We start from the raw sequence: 17199 nt of genomic DNA on the forward strand, positions 1-17199 counted from the left end.
AACTGTAGTTCCCTTATCCTTATATCTGTATAAGATTTCTGACGACTCTAGGTAGTCTTAAGTCTATCTCTAATAAGTTGCACTTTCTCCATTGCATAAAGGAATGAATCTGTCCCTATCAAAGTTGCTTCACCTACTTCAAACAAACCAACAAGAGATCTACATCTACGCACAAATAAAGCCTCATATGGGTCCATCTGAATGCTTGAATGTAAGCAATTATTGTAGGCAAACTCAATAAGAGGAAGGTGATCATACCACCTTTGAAATCGATTACACAAGCTCTCAACATATCCTCTAAGGTTTGAATGGTACGCTCTGCCTTCCCATCTTTCTGTGGATGAAATGATGTACTATGGTTAACTTGAGTACCAAGACTTTTTTGAAATGACTTCCAGAAATAAGAGGTAAGTTGAGGACCTCTATCTGAGATGATAGACAAAGGAACCCCAAGCAACCTCACAATTTAAGTAAGGTAAAGCTTGGAATAGTCCTATGCCGATTATATAGTCTTGATCGCCAAATAGCGAGAAGACTTAGTCATCGTATCAACTATCACCCAAATTGAGTCATGATGTCAGCGACTACGAGGTAACCCTGTGATGAAATCCATATTGATAACATCCCACTTCCAAGTAGTAATATCGATCTCTTGAGTCATACCTCCTGGTTTTCGATATTCTATCATGACTTGTTGGCAATAGGGGCACTTACTCACAAATTCTGCAATAGCCCTCTTCATGACATTCCACCAATAGACTTCCCGTAGATCGTGGTACATCTTAGTGGCACCTGGATGAATAGAATACCTGGAGTTATGAGCTTCTTCCAAAATTTGTTGCCTCAACTTGCCCACATTAGGAACACACAATCTACCTTGGTAGCGAAGTACACCATCTCCCCGTTGGGAGAAAACCTACACTCTCTGATTGTTTAGTGCACTCTTTAATTCAAGCAAGATCAGATCACTCTCTTGCTTTACCTTAAACTCCACTACCAAAGACAATTCTACCCTATTCTGAACTGTTATACTATTGTCTGATATGCTCATAAGGCGAACTCCGAAGAGAGCAAGCCTGTGAACATCATTCACTAGCTCCTTTCTTTTTTACTCAACATGGGCTACACTACCCATAGATAATCTACTAAAAGAATTGGCCACTAAATTTGCCTTTCCAAGATGATAATCTATACTCATATCATAATCCTTAAGGAACTCAAGCCATCTCCTCTTGCGAAGATTCAAGTCTTTCTGGGTGAACACATACTGAAGGATGTTATGATCGGTGAACACATCTACATGAACACCATACAAGTAGTGTCTCCATATCTTGAGTGCAAACACCACTGCTGCAAGCTCAAGGTCATGTGTTGAATAGTTCTTCTCATGCACCTTATGCTTTCTAGAGGCATAAGATATAACGTTACCTCTTTGAATCAATACACAACGAAGACCAACTCTGGATATAGCACTATAGATCATATAACCATCTGAACCTTCCGACAGAGTCAAAATAGGAGTTGTAGTCGATTTAGTTTCCAATTTTGCGAACCTTTTCTCACAAACTTGTAGACCTAACAAACTTCTGATATATGTAGCAGAGGTAGGTCTGGGCCATTGTTTTATTACTTCTATTCTTTTGTTAATCTACGTGGATCCCTTCGTTAGATAAATTTTGACCAAGGAATGCAACGGATTGCAACCAAAACTAGCATTTTCTAAACATAGCAAATAACTAGTGATCTTTGAGAGTCTGCAGCACAACTCTCAAATTACTTGCATGTTTTTCCTCACTCCTAGAGTAAATGAGGATATCATTAATGAAGAGAATAATAAACAAGTCTAAGTACTGTTTGAACACTCTGTTCATCAAATCCATGAAAGCTGCAGGGACCATTGGTTATTACAAATGACATAACTACAAATTCATAATCACCATACCGAGTTTTGAAGGCTATTTTCAGAATGTCACTATCTCTTACTCTGAACTTATGATAACCCGATCTGATGTCTACCTTTGAGAAATGACTAGTACCCTGAAGTTGGTCAAACAAGTGATCAATCCTGGGGATGGGATACTTATTCTTGATTGTGACTTTTTTCAACTATCTATACTCAATGCACATTCTGAGAGAACCATCTTTCTTCTTTACGAACAATAATAGTGCACCCCATGGTGAAATATTAGGTTTGATGAAACCCTTATCTAGAAGGTCTTTCAACTACTCTTTCAATTCCTTAAGCTCTGCTGGAGCCATTCTGTAAGGAGGAATTTAAATAGGTAGGGTATTATGAAGTAGATCAATTCCAAAGTTGATTTCCGTTTCAGGAGGAATCTCGTGAAGATCTTTTGGAAATACTTCAGGAAATTCATAGACTAGTAGAAATGACTCAAGATATGGGGTTTCAAGGCTAGAATACTTAGCCCGAACTAGATGATAGAGATAACCCTTAGATATCATCTTTTTAGCCTTAAGGTAAGAAATAAATCGACCCATAGGCGCTTGGCTACTACCTTTCCATTCTATGGTTGGTTCATCTGGAAACTGAAAACGAATAATCGTATTTCTATAATAGACTGAGGTATAACATGAGTATAACCAATCCATGCCTACAATGACATCGAAGTCTACCATTTCTAACTCTACTAGATGTTTTGAGGTGACTTTCTAAGAGACATTGACATGACAATTTCTGTATACCCATCTAGCTATTACTTGGTCACTGACTTGAGTAGAGACTTCTAAGGGTTTGGAGAGAGTTTCTGGACTAATACTGATTTGGACTGCTATACTGAGCTAGAAAAGACAAAGTCATGTCTGTTGTCTTTCCACTAAGTGAACCATATGTGAGTCACATCCTTGAGTTTTTAAGATGCCAATCTCAGCTATTACTACCTGTTACTAATATCACACCAAATATTTTCTTGACCTCATTAATGAACTTCTGTGGGTCCTTACAAACTTGCGATCCTAAAAACTTAGACGGATTCATCCTATCAAAATCACAAACTCTGGCGGCCACTAATCGGTCATTTCTTTTAGTATAACTAGAACCTACTGATTGTTCTAGTTGGTCATACTCTTATTCTTAATAAGGTCTACAAGATCTTGTTTGCTATGGGAGTGACTTCGAATGATAAGGCCTAGTTTGCCGATTATCAACTGAAAGATGGGGCACAAACTTTTATAATCAATGGAGGGATAATACGGTACTAAGAGGTGAACCTGTGACTTGGCAGATCTTCAAGAGGGCTTTCCTTGCTAGGTTCATTACTAGAGAGAAGAGGGAAGCCACGGTGGAAGAGATTACAAACCTTCATCAAATAGGTATGAGTGTGCTAAATTACTCTTCGTAATTCACTAAATTGTCTAAGTATGGCCCTTCCTTGGTGTCTAACCCAAGGGGTGAGATGAGTCGCTTTGTGTCGGGAATGTCTAAAAATGTGGTAGTGGAATATTGTGAGACTATGATTCATGACAGCATGTATATTTCCTTCTTAATGGTTAATTCTCAGCAAATGGAAGAGACTAGACTAAGGATAAAGAATAGAGATTCTAAGAGGGAAAAGTCATATGAAGGTGGTTCTTCTAAGGGAAGGTTTTAAATTTAAGACAAGCCTAGGTTCTCAAACAAATTTCCTTCAAAATTTGACAAGGCTCATGATGATACAGTGTCTAATCCTATGTCCCAAAATAGAAGAGGTGCTTATTCACAAAGCAAGAAGCCTACTTGTGGACGGTGTGGTAAGAAACATGTGGTTGAATGTCTTGTTGGGAATGATATTGCAAGAGTGGCCTCAAGGTGAGGGATTTCCATATTGTGAGTTTTCAAATGAAGAGGAGTGGTCAAACTCAATCAAGTGGTTCTAATTCTGATTTTCCAAGGAAGAACCGATTTTATTCTCTCTTCTCTATGGGTGAATAAAAGAGTCCTCACGATGTGGTGGTCGGTATGTTACAAGTCTTCTCCATTAATATTCATGGTTTATTTGATCCTTGTGCTACCTTGTCCTTTGTTACTTTATTGGTACCTAGGAAGTTTAATGTATTTAACGATAAATGAACCTTTTATGGTGTCTACCGCGGTGGGTAATTTGGTAGTTGCAACAAAGGTATATAGGAATTGTCCTATAATATTGCCCAATAGATTTACTCAGTTGAATTGGTGGAACTTTATATGGTGGATTTTGATGTCATTTTGGGAATGTATTGGTTACATGCTTGCTTTACGTCCATATATTGTAGAACAAGGGTAGTTAAGTTCACTTTTCCTAATGACCTCGTCTCGGAGAGGAAGGGGGAAATTCTATTCCTAGAGGTTGTATAATTTCTTGTCTTAAGGTTTGTAAGATGATCTCTAAAGGGTTTCTATACAATATTGTAAAGGTCAAAGATCTACACTCTGAAGTTCCTCCTAATGAGTCGGTCCTCGTAGTTATTGAATTTTCGAATGTCTTCCCATAGGACATACCCATAGTTTCTCTTGAACGGGGAAACTTTTTTTCGTATTGACTTATTACAAAATATGAATTTCATTTCTATTCCTCCTCATCGGATAGCTCCGGCCAAATTTAAAGATTTGAAGGCTCAACTCAACGATTTACTAGACAAAGACTTCATTCAACCAAGTATTTCTCCATGGGGTTGCATGGTATTATTTGTGAATAAAAAAGGATGTGTCCCTTAGGATGCGCATTGATTATTGTAAACTCAATAAGGTCAGTATAAAGAACAAGTAATGTCTCACAAGGTTTGATGATTTATTCGATCAACTCCGAGCTGTGAGTTACATTTCAAATATTGATTTGAGGTTGGGATATCACCAACTTAGGGTGAGAGGTGAATATATTCCCAAAATGGCTTTGCAAACTAGGCATGGTCATCCTGAGTTTTTATTTATGTCATTTCGATTAACCAATGCCCCGACGACTTTTATGTACCTAAGGAATAGAGTGTGCTGGAATTACCTTATACCTTTGTGATTGTCTTTATTAAGGACATCTTAGTGTATTTCAAGAGCGAGGATGAGCATATGAGCTATTTGAGGGTGGTATTGCATGTCCTCATAAAACATCAACTTTTTGCTATAAGTATAGCAAGTGTGAATTTTTGTTGAGATCAGTTGCGTTTCTTTGCCATATTATCTCTAGTGATGGTGTAGATGTCGATCCGAGAAACACTGAAGTGCTTAGGAATTTGCCTAGACATTTGGCTTAATCCGATATATAAAGTTTCCTGGGTCTAGCCTAGTACTATAGAAGATTTTGTCGATGGGTTTGCATCTATTTCATCTTCTTTGATTATAATTACTGAAAAGAATGTTAATTTTGATTTGTTGGAGCCTTATTAAATTAACTTCCAATTGTTTAAATATAAGATAACCTATGCTTTGGTGTTGACTTTACCAGAGGGAACCAAGAGTTTTGTGGTATTTTGTGATGCCACTCGAGTAGGTTTGGATTCTGTCCTTTTGCAACATGGTATGGTGATAGCTTATATCTCTACACAACTCAAGGTTCATTAAAAGAACCATACAAGTCACGATCTATAATTAGCGTCCGTGGTGTTTACCTTGAATATATGGAGGCATTATCTCTGTGGTGTTCATGTCGATATATTTACCGACCATAAGAGTTTCATAATTTTTTTACTGAATAGAAGTTGAATATCCGATAGAGATGATGGTTGAAATTGAGGGAAAATGACATGAGTGTTCTCTACCACCCCGGCAAGGCTAACGTGATTGCGGATGCTCTAATTTGTATGATCGTGGGTGATGTGTCATGTGGAAGAAACCAAGAAAGACCTAGTGATAGATAATCATAGGTTGGCTCAATTGGGTGTTAATCTAGAACATTCTCTTAACGATGGTTTTATGGTCCATAAACATTGAATTGTGTCTAGTGCTTGAGGTAAAGTATACGCAACATCTTGATCCAATATTTATAGAGTTGAAAGAATCGGTTCTTGGTAAACTTAAAGAATCATTCTTACAAGGGGGGATTCGATGCCTGGGTATTAAGATAGATTGCTGTCAGACACGGATTATGGAATCTGAATTAGAGCGGCATCATTAACCTCTAAAAGGTCCAGACAAGCCTCTTCTTAGCTTTCTTCATAATCATATAGTTAAATTTGCGGAAGTTTTAAAAAAATTTAAACATAGCGAACTATAGATAGACTTCATATGAATACTATATAAATAATATTCTAATGATCTCAAACAAAACAGCCATCTATAATCGATAAACAATTTAAATGAAAGACAATAGATCATAATGTTTTTCCCAAACGACCTTAATACAATGATTTGAAAAAAACGTGTGAAATTAAAATCTAGGGACAACATCCACTAGATATTTCTAAAGTGCTAAGCTAAAATGATAGATATAGCATCCTCGAACTCAAGAGGACCTACCAAAGTCTAGAGATCGCTTGTTCAAACCTCTTCAACGAGTCTTCAATCTTCTCTCTGACATGGGCCGATAAAAATAGTAATAGTTTAGGGTTGGTAAAAACTTGTACTATGAATGATTATATGCACATATACATAATAATCAAGGAATGCTCTTCCTATAACAACATGCCATTTCTAGAATGTCGAGTCACTAAACTTTCTTAATTCATTATTTGTGAATTATGGTATGAATATGACATATTTGAATTCATTAAAAGTACACAACTCATTTTCTATTTGAACATAAGACCTTCTATTCATGAACATAATTTTAGAACACCTCGAATGAAAAATTATAAATTTTCTCCTCTCAAGGCCCAAAGCTCTTCCCCCATAACTTATGTCATTATTCTGTGTTTTTCTTTTTGTTGTGGTGTAGTTAAATGATCTCATTAATCCTATGTATTACTTAAAAGTGCAATAATACATTATAGTCTCATACCTACAATGAATCAAGCAAGTAATCCAAAACACTAGAGAAATAATTTGGCTACCGTTACTACATGTTACTCTTTCAATTTTTGTTAAATTGGGCACGAAATATTTTTAGCCAATCTTTATTGGCAAGACCACTTATTTCATCATTTTCATATTATGAAGATTATGGGTCATTGATTAGTAATTATGTTCTATTCCCTTTTATTGGCATAATTTAAGAAGTCATTATAAGTCAGACTTTATTGGCTATGCCCATAACTTGTTAAAACTTCACTTTATTGGCTATGCCCATAACTTGTTAAAACTTCATTCTTAGCAAAACTGTTGATTGATATTCTTGAGCTCTTACTTTCTTAGTTCATTTTGAACTTAAATTTCTTCTTCTTTCATTCTTACTTTCTTAAAGAAATATTTAGAATTAAGATCATGTGAGGTAACATGAAATCCGGTGTCTTCCCCACACCCAAAAGGGGTGTTTCATTGATCCAAATGAACCTAGATCATGTGAGTTAGCATGAAATCCAATGTCTGCCCCAGACAAAAAAGGGGTGGTTCACCGGCTAAAGTGAAACCAAGTCCAGGGTCTCCCCCACACCGAAAGAGGTTGTTCACGACCAAACTGAAACAGAATACTTTCTTTGAGCATTAACTGTCATAGATTTTGTGAGATAAACATTAAATCTTGTTTCTGCCCCACACCGAAAAGGGGTGGTTTTACCGGCCACAGTGAAATCGCATCAGACCTTGCTCTCTTAGGTGGAATCCTCTGGCTATTTTCGATACTAGCAACATAGTTTAAAGACTAGGAGATTTTCGGAGACTCTTATCTACCTTGGTTGATCCTCATCTCATGAGGCTTACTTCTGCTGGCACAAGCTCATAAAAAGTCTATCGGTGCTTTTCTCAACTACTTTTTCTTCATAATTTTTAGAGTTGACTCAAACATTATGGAAGCTTGCTTCTAGTTAAGAGGTTTATTTAACTCTTTAGGTAATCGGTCATCTGTTTCTTCACATGATGAAATGTGAATTTAAACTTACATTATCATCTTGGTGTTAATGAGACGTGGCTCACTATTAATAACACCCGTTTATGTGAGTATCTTTAACATAAATGTCTAGATGTGAGTGAGACTTGTCTCACTTCTTTTAACACCTAATTCTTGTTACTTTCATAATTCTTAACTTTTTATTATGTTATTACTCACCTTATCTTGTTCAATGACATTTGGTATATTTATACCATTCTTTATGAACGTTATAAACTTTTTTTAATCTACATACTTATTTTCATATTTCATTTGGGATGTGTATGTTGCAACATGTCCCAATGATTGGCACACCCTTGGTTAGGAATTCATTGATTTATATTGGGCATTCTTAATTTATCTAAACATAGTCATTAGTCGATTTTATATCATATTTTTTAAATTACATTGTAAGCCAGTTCTATTCCACTTATTAGACGATATATTGATAGTCAATTTATTGTCATAAATCAATCTATGATATTATCAATATCCAACTCAATTAATTTAATGAATATACTATAGTGATTTCATCATCTAAGCAAGTCGACATTTAGCACTAAACTAAACTTCACAAATGATTCATAGCAATTTCATCTTCTCAAACACCATTAGGCATTACAAAATCATTTAACTCATCTAAATAATATCCTAATCATATAAATCAAATCTATTGGCCTAATTAGACATTAGTAGATCAATAAACCTACACATAATGATCAATTAGGACAACATACCAACAACATGTTCGAGGCTTACATTATACATACTATAAGAATCGAAAATAAGGATATATAAGGAGATTGACGTTCAACAAGTTATTGCGAACAACCGTAGTTTCAATATTTTTTAATTCATAAAAAGTTTGAAAAGCCTCTTGGGGAAAGGAAACCAAGAGAGAAAACTTAGAGGTTATTTAGAATTGAATCTATGACGATCACCTTGCACGAAAACCTTGAATAATACCTTAAAATAAACTAAAGAAAACTTTTGTTTATCTTACGTTTTTGCTTAATGCTTCCAGTCATGAGTTTTCTAGTGTTTGAATGTGAGTCTAATTCTTAGGAACTACTATTGACTAATTCAACTTAGGCTAATTAAGTTAATTAAATAAATTAATTAGTTATTTACTAAAACTCCCCGACAAAGTTGACTAGACATAGGAGAATATTTGACTTAGCAAAATCTGAGAATTGGTTATGGGTCTCGGCCTAGCTTGTGAATTTTTTAATTCATTAATTAAGTTGATAATTTAATTAATTAAGAAACCTAGGGTAATTACTAACGTGCCTCTAACTAATTGGGACGATAAATACCCCTTTTTGACCATCCTAAGTTAGTTAGCTAGTTAGGTTAGTTTTTTAGAGTCTAAAGTTTGTTCTTTATACTGACTTTGTTGAGTTGTCGATAATCGATACACATTCTAAAAGTTTCATCCTTTTTATTAATGAACAACACTTGAACACCCCATGGGGATATGCTCTGCTGGATGAAGACCTTATCAAGTAGATCTTTTAACTGCAAATTGAACTCTTTGAGTTCAGTTGGAGTCATTCTATAAGGAGAAATGTAAATTGGGTTGGGGTTGGGATCTAAGTCAACACGAATATCATCTTCATGCTCAGAAAGGATTCCATGTAAATCCTCTTGAAAGACATGTTGAAACTCATTCACTATGGACAAAGAGTCTATGGGAGGAACCTCAAGCTCTTTGTCAATGACTGTGACTAAGTGGTATAAATACCCCTTAGATAACATCTTATTGGATTTAAGGTTTGAAATTATTTTGCTTGTTGGATTTGAACCACACACTTTCCGTTCCAGCTCTAACTCATTTGGAAACTGAAACCTTACTACCCTTTTTTGACAGTTTATGGTAGCATAACACTTAGGGAGCCAATCCATACCCAAGATTATATCAAAATCAAGCATGGCTAATTCTTTAAGGTCAGCATGGGTGACTCTATCAAGAATATTAATTGGCCATTCTTTATATACTCTTTCAGATCTAATGTCGTCTCCTATGGGAGTACTAACTAGAAAGGCTCATGCAAGATCTCAAGAAGCAAGTTAAATTTACTAGCTAGTAAAGGAGTAACAACTAACAAAGTGGATCCTTGATCTAACAATGCATACACAGGAAAAAGAAGACATGCACCAGCGACCACATCAGCTGACTTCTCTTGCTCCTCTCTACCTTTCAAAGCATAATATATATTCCTCTCTTGAAGATCGCGTACAGCAGTAGGATTAGGTGGAGGGTGAGTATATGTCCTGGTCTATTTCCTCGTCTGTGGGCAGTACCTTACTATATGCCCACTCTTGCCGCACCCATATCACATATTAGTACCTAGCAGGCACTCACCTCCATGCAAAGGACACATTTACCACACAACTTACTGTTACGCTGGGTAGTCCTATCATTGCCCTTTTTGGGGCCAGACTTGTCCGCTTTGGCATTGGAGTTCCTGGAAGGAGTAGGAATATTTGAGCACTGGTTTCCCTTATTGAACTTGGTCCTGTTCTAAACTCCAAACGAACTCCTACAAGAGCTAGAACCTCCCTAATCTCAGGGTCTAGGTTTCTTGCCTTTTTGTGCTTTCTTTATCCGAGTACTCTCCTCCACCTGCAGTGCATGAACCATCAACCTACAAAGGTCCACGTTATCATGCAACATAGATTCCCGACATTCCTCCTCTAGATCCTCTGATACACCTGTCACAAACCTGCTCATCTCATCCATCCTATTGGACACCAGAGAAGAAGCATATTTTGAGATCTTACAAAAGTTCAAAGAATATCTTACAAAATTTCAAAGAATACTCCTTGACTTACATACCTCCATATCGTAGGTTGATAAATTCTTCAACCTTAGTCTCCATCTATTCTCTGGGAAAGAACCTCACAAGGAATGCACTCTTGAGAATGTCCCAAGTGATGGGAACTTCTTCAGGTGCTCGGCCATCTGCCCACATTTTGTACCACACATGTGCCACGCTTTGAGTTGATATGCAGCCAACTCAGCATTCTCCTATTTATTCACTCCAATGGCACCAGAGAATCTTTTAAACTTCATCCACAAACTCTGGGTATCCTCATTGGTTCTGGACCCAAAGTAGACTAGAGCATTCACTATAGTGAATTCCCTTACTCTTCTAGCCATGGTGCTAGCATGTGGGTTCTCCTTAGAAGCACCCTCTCTAGTGTCCTTGGCTGTGATAGTTTGTGCCTAAGTAGTGATGGCTTGGGACATCTGAACTAGTGCTTCTCTTACTTCTCCATCCGTCAACGCAGCTGGGTTGACAGGCACTTGCACTCTAGCAGCTTGGGCTTAAGGAATAGCTTGGTTTCCCCCAGTAGCAGCTTCTCAAACTCTCCTGCCTACGTTTCTCCTTGTGTTAATTTTTCTACACGCATACACAAGAAGGAAGTTAGATGCTAAAATGAAACAAAATGTCAAAACTCTACACAACACGATAAAGAGTAGAGGAAGGGAAGTTTCTTATCATCACTTAGTATGTAAGTAATGATTGTGGTCAACTTCACAACCATAAGTTAGAAACTATGTAACATGGTTGTTTTGAGCCTTAGTTCCTAGGTATATTAACCTAATTCTCTGATACCAAGTTTGTCACACCCGGATTCTGCAATCCGAATGAGGCTGGTGTCGTTAACCTCTCAGATGACGCAAACAAGCCTCTTCTTAGCTTTCATCACAATCATATAAATTTAGATCTTGTAAAACATAAAGAAGTATACATAAACTTCATATGATTATTATATAGAATAATATTATAATGAGCTCAAACTAAACTACCATCTATAATCGATTAATCAATGCAAATGAAAGAATCAATATATCGTAATAGTTTGCCAAACGACCTTAATACAAAGCTTTGAATAAAACGTTTACAATGATATGCTAGGGACAACATCCACTAGCTTTTTCTAAAGTGCTAATCTATAATTCTAGATGTAGCATCCTATAAATCAAGAGGACCTACCAAAGTCTGGAGGTCGCTAGTCCAAACCACTTCAATGAGTCTTCAATCTTCTCTCTGACCCGCGGCTATAAAAATATAAATAGCATAGGGTTAGTACACACTTGTACAAAGTATGGGTATATTAACATATACACATAAGGACTATGCATGATCAAGAAAAGCTCATTCTATAACAACATGTCATTTCTTGAAAGTGGAGTCACTAAAGTTTCTTAATTATTTATTTGTGAATGATAGTATGAATATGATATATTTTAATGCATCACAAGAACACAACTCATTTTCTATATTAACATAAGAACTTTTAATCTTTAACATAATTATATAACACCTCGAACGAAAGGTTATAAATTTGCTCCTCTCAAACGCGAGAGCTCTTCCCCCAAAACGTAGTTTATTTTTCTTTCTTCTTTTCTTGTTGTTGTGTAGTTTAATGATCTCCTTAATTCTATGTCTTACTAATGAGTGCAATGATCCATTTTAGTCCCATACCAACAATGAATCGAACAAGTAAACCAAAATACTAGGGAAATGATTTGGCTACCCTTATTACAAGTTATTCTTTCCATTCTTGTTAATTTAGGCATGAAATCCTTATTAAACAATCTTTGCTGTCTAGGCCACTTATTCATTTTCATATTATGAAGATTATGGGGCATTGATTAGTCATTATGTTAAATTCAACTTTATTGGCATAATCAAAGAAGTCATTATAAGCAAATCTTTATTGGCTATGCTCATAACTTGTTAAAACTTCATTCTTAGAAAAAGTGTTGACTGATATTCTTGAGCTCTGAATTTCTTCGTTCACTTTGAACTTATATTTCTCCTTCTTTCTTTCTTATTTTATAAATGAAATCTTTAGCATTAAGATCATGTGAGCTAACATTAAATCCGGTGTCTACCCCACACCGAAAAGGGGTGGTTCAGCGATCAAAATGAACCTAGATCATGTGAGTTAACGTGTAATGCAGTTTCTGCGCCACACCAAAAAGGGGTAGTTCACTGGCTAAAATGAAAACAAGTCTAGTGTCTTCCCCACACAGAAAAGAGGTGGTTCACAACTAAAGTGAAACCCAGTACTTTCTTTGAGCATTAACCGACTTAGATCATGTGAGCTAAACATGAAATTAAGTGTTTGTCCCACACCGAAAAGGGGTGGTTTCACCGACTAAAGTTAAACCGCATCATACCTAGATCTCTTTGATTGAATAGATTGGCTTGTTGCTATGATGGTAACATAGTTTAAAGACTAGGAGATTTTCAGAGACATCCACCTTGGTGGAGCCTTATCTCATGAGGCTTACATGTGTTAGCACAACCTCATTGCTAGTCTATCAGTTATTTGCTTAACTTATTTTTCTTTATAACTTTTAGAGTTGACTCAAACATTCTGGAGCTTGCTTCTAGTTATGAGGTTTATTTAAATCTTTGTATAACCAGTCATCCCTTTCTTTACTTGATGAAATGTAAATTTAATCTTACATCATCATGTTTGTGTTAATGAGACTTTTATCACGATTGTTAACACCCTCTTATGTAAGTATCTTTAAAATAATTGTCTAGGTCTGAGTGAGACTTGTCTCACTTTTTTTAACACCTCATTGGTGTCACTTTCATAATTCTCAAATTTTAATTATGTTATTATTATCCATATATTGTTCAATGGCACTTGGTAGCTTTATATCACTCTTTATGAACATTATATACTTTGTTCAATGTACTTACTTATATTCATAGTTCATTTGGAAAGGGTAGTTTGGGACTTGTCCCAATGATTGGAACACCCTTTGTTATGAATTCATTGAGTTACATTGGTCATGCTTAGTTTAGCTTAACTTAGTCATTATCCAATTTTATATTATATTTTGGAAATAACATTATAAGCCAACTCTATTCTACTTTTTGGACAATATTGCTAGTCAATTTGTTGGCATAAGTCAAAGTATGATATTATCATTAGCTAAGTCAATAAACTTCATGAATGTGCTATAGTGATTTCATCATTCTACGCAAGTCGACATTTAACAGTGAACTAAACTTCATGAATGATTCATTACACCTTCATATTCTTGAATACCATTAGGCATTAAAACATCATTTAACTTATGTAACTAATACCTTAATCATACGAATCAAATCTATAGGCCTCATTAGACATTAACAGATCAAGAAACTTACAAATAATGATCAATTAGCACCACATACCAATAACATGTTTGACATTTACATTATATGTACTATTAGAATAAAAAACAAACATAACTAAGGAGATGGACGTTAAACAAATTATTCGAAACAACCCTAGTTTCGATATTCTTAAATTCGTAAAACCTTTGAAAAGACTCTTGGGGAAATGAAACCATGATAGAAAACACATACCTTATGTAGAATTGAATCTATAAAGATCCCCTTGCACGAAAACCTTGAAGAATAACTTGAAATCACGTAAGAGAACTTTTGTTGTTCTTACATATTTTGCTTACTCTTTCGAGTCGTGAGTTTTATAGTGTTTGTACGTGAGTCTAAGTCTTACGAACTAATATTTAATAATTCAAATTAGGCTAATTAAGTTAATTAAATAAATTAATTTGTTAATTCCAAAAACACCCCTCCTTAGTTAATTAGACAAAGGATAAAGTTTGACATAGCTAAATCTTAAAATTTGCTAAGGGTCTCGGCCAAGCTTGTGAATTTTCATTAATTAATTAAGTTTCTAATTTAATTAATTAAGGGACCTAGGGTAATTACTAAAATACCCCTAGGTCATTTGGACCTCAACTAACCCTTTTGGACCATCCTAGGTTAGGTACTAGGATGTTTCTAGAGTTAGTTACTAGGTTAGTATCACCCAGTTAGGTCTTAGGTTGTCGGGTTCACTAGTTGGTTTAATTTTGTTTTTCCTAGCTTACATATCTAGTTAGGTCAGTAAGATAGAGTCTAGAGTTTGTTAGGGAGATAGTTCCCACATGGAAGGACCCGCTCGCACACCTGCACCTTACCACCCAATCCAAATTTTCTTAGGTTGGTCGCGTGGTCCCTCCATTGTCTGTTACACATGTGCTTGCACATTTGTTGCTGCCCATGTTCCCAACCATGCACTTCTATTGTTGCATTTGGAAAGTTAACTCCTTGTCCAAGGATCCTCACTATTTCCTTGGACATTGCTTAATATATATGATCATTTTAATAGGTCATGTGCTACGGTGCATATCCTTGACACATGGATGCCTCGTACTTAATTTGTGAGCAATGAAAAATAATATTTTTTTATTAGCGTCTTTATTTCAAGTAAATTTATTAAACAAGCTTGTTAATACATAGAAAATTTGGCAACACCCCTTTAAGCCAATATTTTCTAAGACCAATATTTAAAAATATCAGGCATTGGAATTCCTATGCACCCCGAATACCCATTCTTAAAACTTTATAAGCTCTTCACTAGATGAGTATATTTTCTTGAATATTACAATAACAGATGTCGGGTGTTGATGATTGAGGAATTGGATCTTGGAAGAAGCTCATGGGTCCTGATATTTTATTCATCGGGTGTCTCAAAAATTTACCGTGACCTTCAAAGCGTTTATTGGTTGGAAGGTTTGAAAGGGACATAGAGGATTTTGTGGCTAGCTCTCTAAATTAATAATGAGTAATGGCCGAGCATCAAAAGTCGGGTGGTTTACTTCAAGAAATGTAAGTCCCCGCTTGAAGTGGGAAGGTATTAATATGGAATTTGTAGTGGGTTTTCCTCGGAAACCAAGGAAAAATTACTACATATATGTGGTTGTTGATAGGTTGACCGCTCACTTTATCCACATTAAGTCTACTTATTCGGCGAAGGATTATGCTACAATCTACATTAATGAGATTGTGATTCTTAATGGGATCCTTTTGTCTATCATATCTGATAGAGGTTCACAATTCACTTCTCATTTTTTAATATCTTTCCAAAAAGGGTAAGGTACTCAAGTGAAGCTTAGCGTTGATTTTCATCCTCAAACGGATGGTCAAGCGGAATGTACCATTCAAACCGTATAAGATATGTTAAGAGCTTGTGTAATTGATTTCAAACTAAATTGGAATGATCACTTGTTATTGATCGAGTTCTATTATAATAATAGCTACCATTAGACTATTGCCATGGATCCTTTTGAAGAACTCTATGGTAGGAGATCTACATCTCCGATAGGGTGTTTTGGTCAGTGAGTCTTTACTCAATGGTTTAGAAATAATCTATGAAGCATTGGAGAAAGTTCAAATGAAAAGAGATAGACTTAAAGCAGTCTATAGTCGTAAAATGTCTTATGCCGAAAATAGGAGGAGAGACCTTGATTTTGAGGTGGGTGATAAGGTGTTGAGGATTCCACCTATGAAAGAGGTATTGAATCCAAAAGTCCATGACATTATATAAATCCTAAATGATAAACCACGACTTGAAAAACAGTTTACAAGCGTAATTTAAAGTATTTGTCCTAGTTAGGATGTTTGGAGTCAAAAGGTCAAGAAACGTCAATGATGTACGGAGAATTACTAGTTTGCCTTGCCATGTTTCAGGAGGTTTTAAGAGTCAGAATTTAATGAAAATTGGTATAAAAAAAAGGTGTTAAACATATAAAAGAGTGATTTTAGGATTAAAACTTCCGGGTACGACTCCGCAAGTACCACTCCAACGACCCTTTCATTTGGCCCAAAAACTGTCAAGTTTACAATGTGCATCTACGAGCCAAGTGACGAGCCGTCGATTGATCAACGCTCCGTTGATGAATTCTCAGGTTGACATTCAGTCAATTTTACAATATTTTCCAAAATACCAATCTCTGACACAAACAAAGGTTGCTAGCACGAGCAATTGTTGTGTATATCGACTATACATCAAGGTCTCGTAGTTTAGGGGTCAAGTTAATTGTCCAAGTTTTACTTAATTAACTTATTTAGTAAGTTTTTAGGTGATTATTTAAGGGTTAAGGGGTGGTTGATTAAGTTATTTGAGGGTCTATATAATATCTAAACCTCATCAAACTAACCTAAACCTTATAATTCCCAAACCCATTTCTCTCCAATTTCTCTCTACTTTATCTCTTCTAAAGACCGGCCATTGAAGACAAAGGTCAATTTTTACTAGGGCTCTAAGATTTGTATTTTATCAAACAATTATCAAGGAATCTTAAGGTATGAAATCTATTCACTCTTTGGAACCCTTTCACCAAGAATCTCCTTCAAAATATGATTTCTATGTTCTTCAAAATATGGGTTTTATTCCAATTTCGTAT

The 17199-nt window shown here is 35.7% G+C and overlaps 1 protein-coding gene across 1 annotated transcript in view; it reads right to left on the bottom strand.

Moving 5' to 3' along the window:
* LOC138341936 (uncharacterized) overlaps positions 1 to 10900 on the bottom strand; it is a 45433-nt gene extending 34533 nt beyond the window's left edge. The window contains exons 1-3 of the mRNA XM_069294121.1: positions 10827 to 10900; positions 10552 to 10669; positions 10291 to 10449 (exon numbers count right to left, since the gene is read on the bottom strand). Coding sequence (XP_069150222.1) covers positions 10291 to 10449; positions 10552 to 10669; positions 10827 to 10900 — 351 coding nt within the window. The remainder of the gene's footprint in view (positions 1 to 10290; positions 10450 to 10551; positions 10670 to 10826) is intronic.
* Between the last annotated feature and the right edge of the window lie 6299 nt (positions 10901 to 17199).

This window comes from Solanum lycopersicum, chromosome 2 (assembly GCF_036512215.1).
Source record: "Solanum lycopersicum chromosome 2, SLM_r2.1".
NCBI classification, from domain to species: domain Eukaryota; kingdom Viridiplantae; phylum Streptophyta; class Magnoliopsida; order Solanales; family Solanaceae; genus Solanum; species Solanum lycopersicum.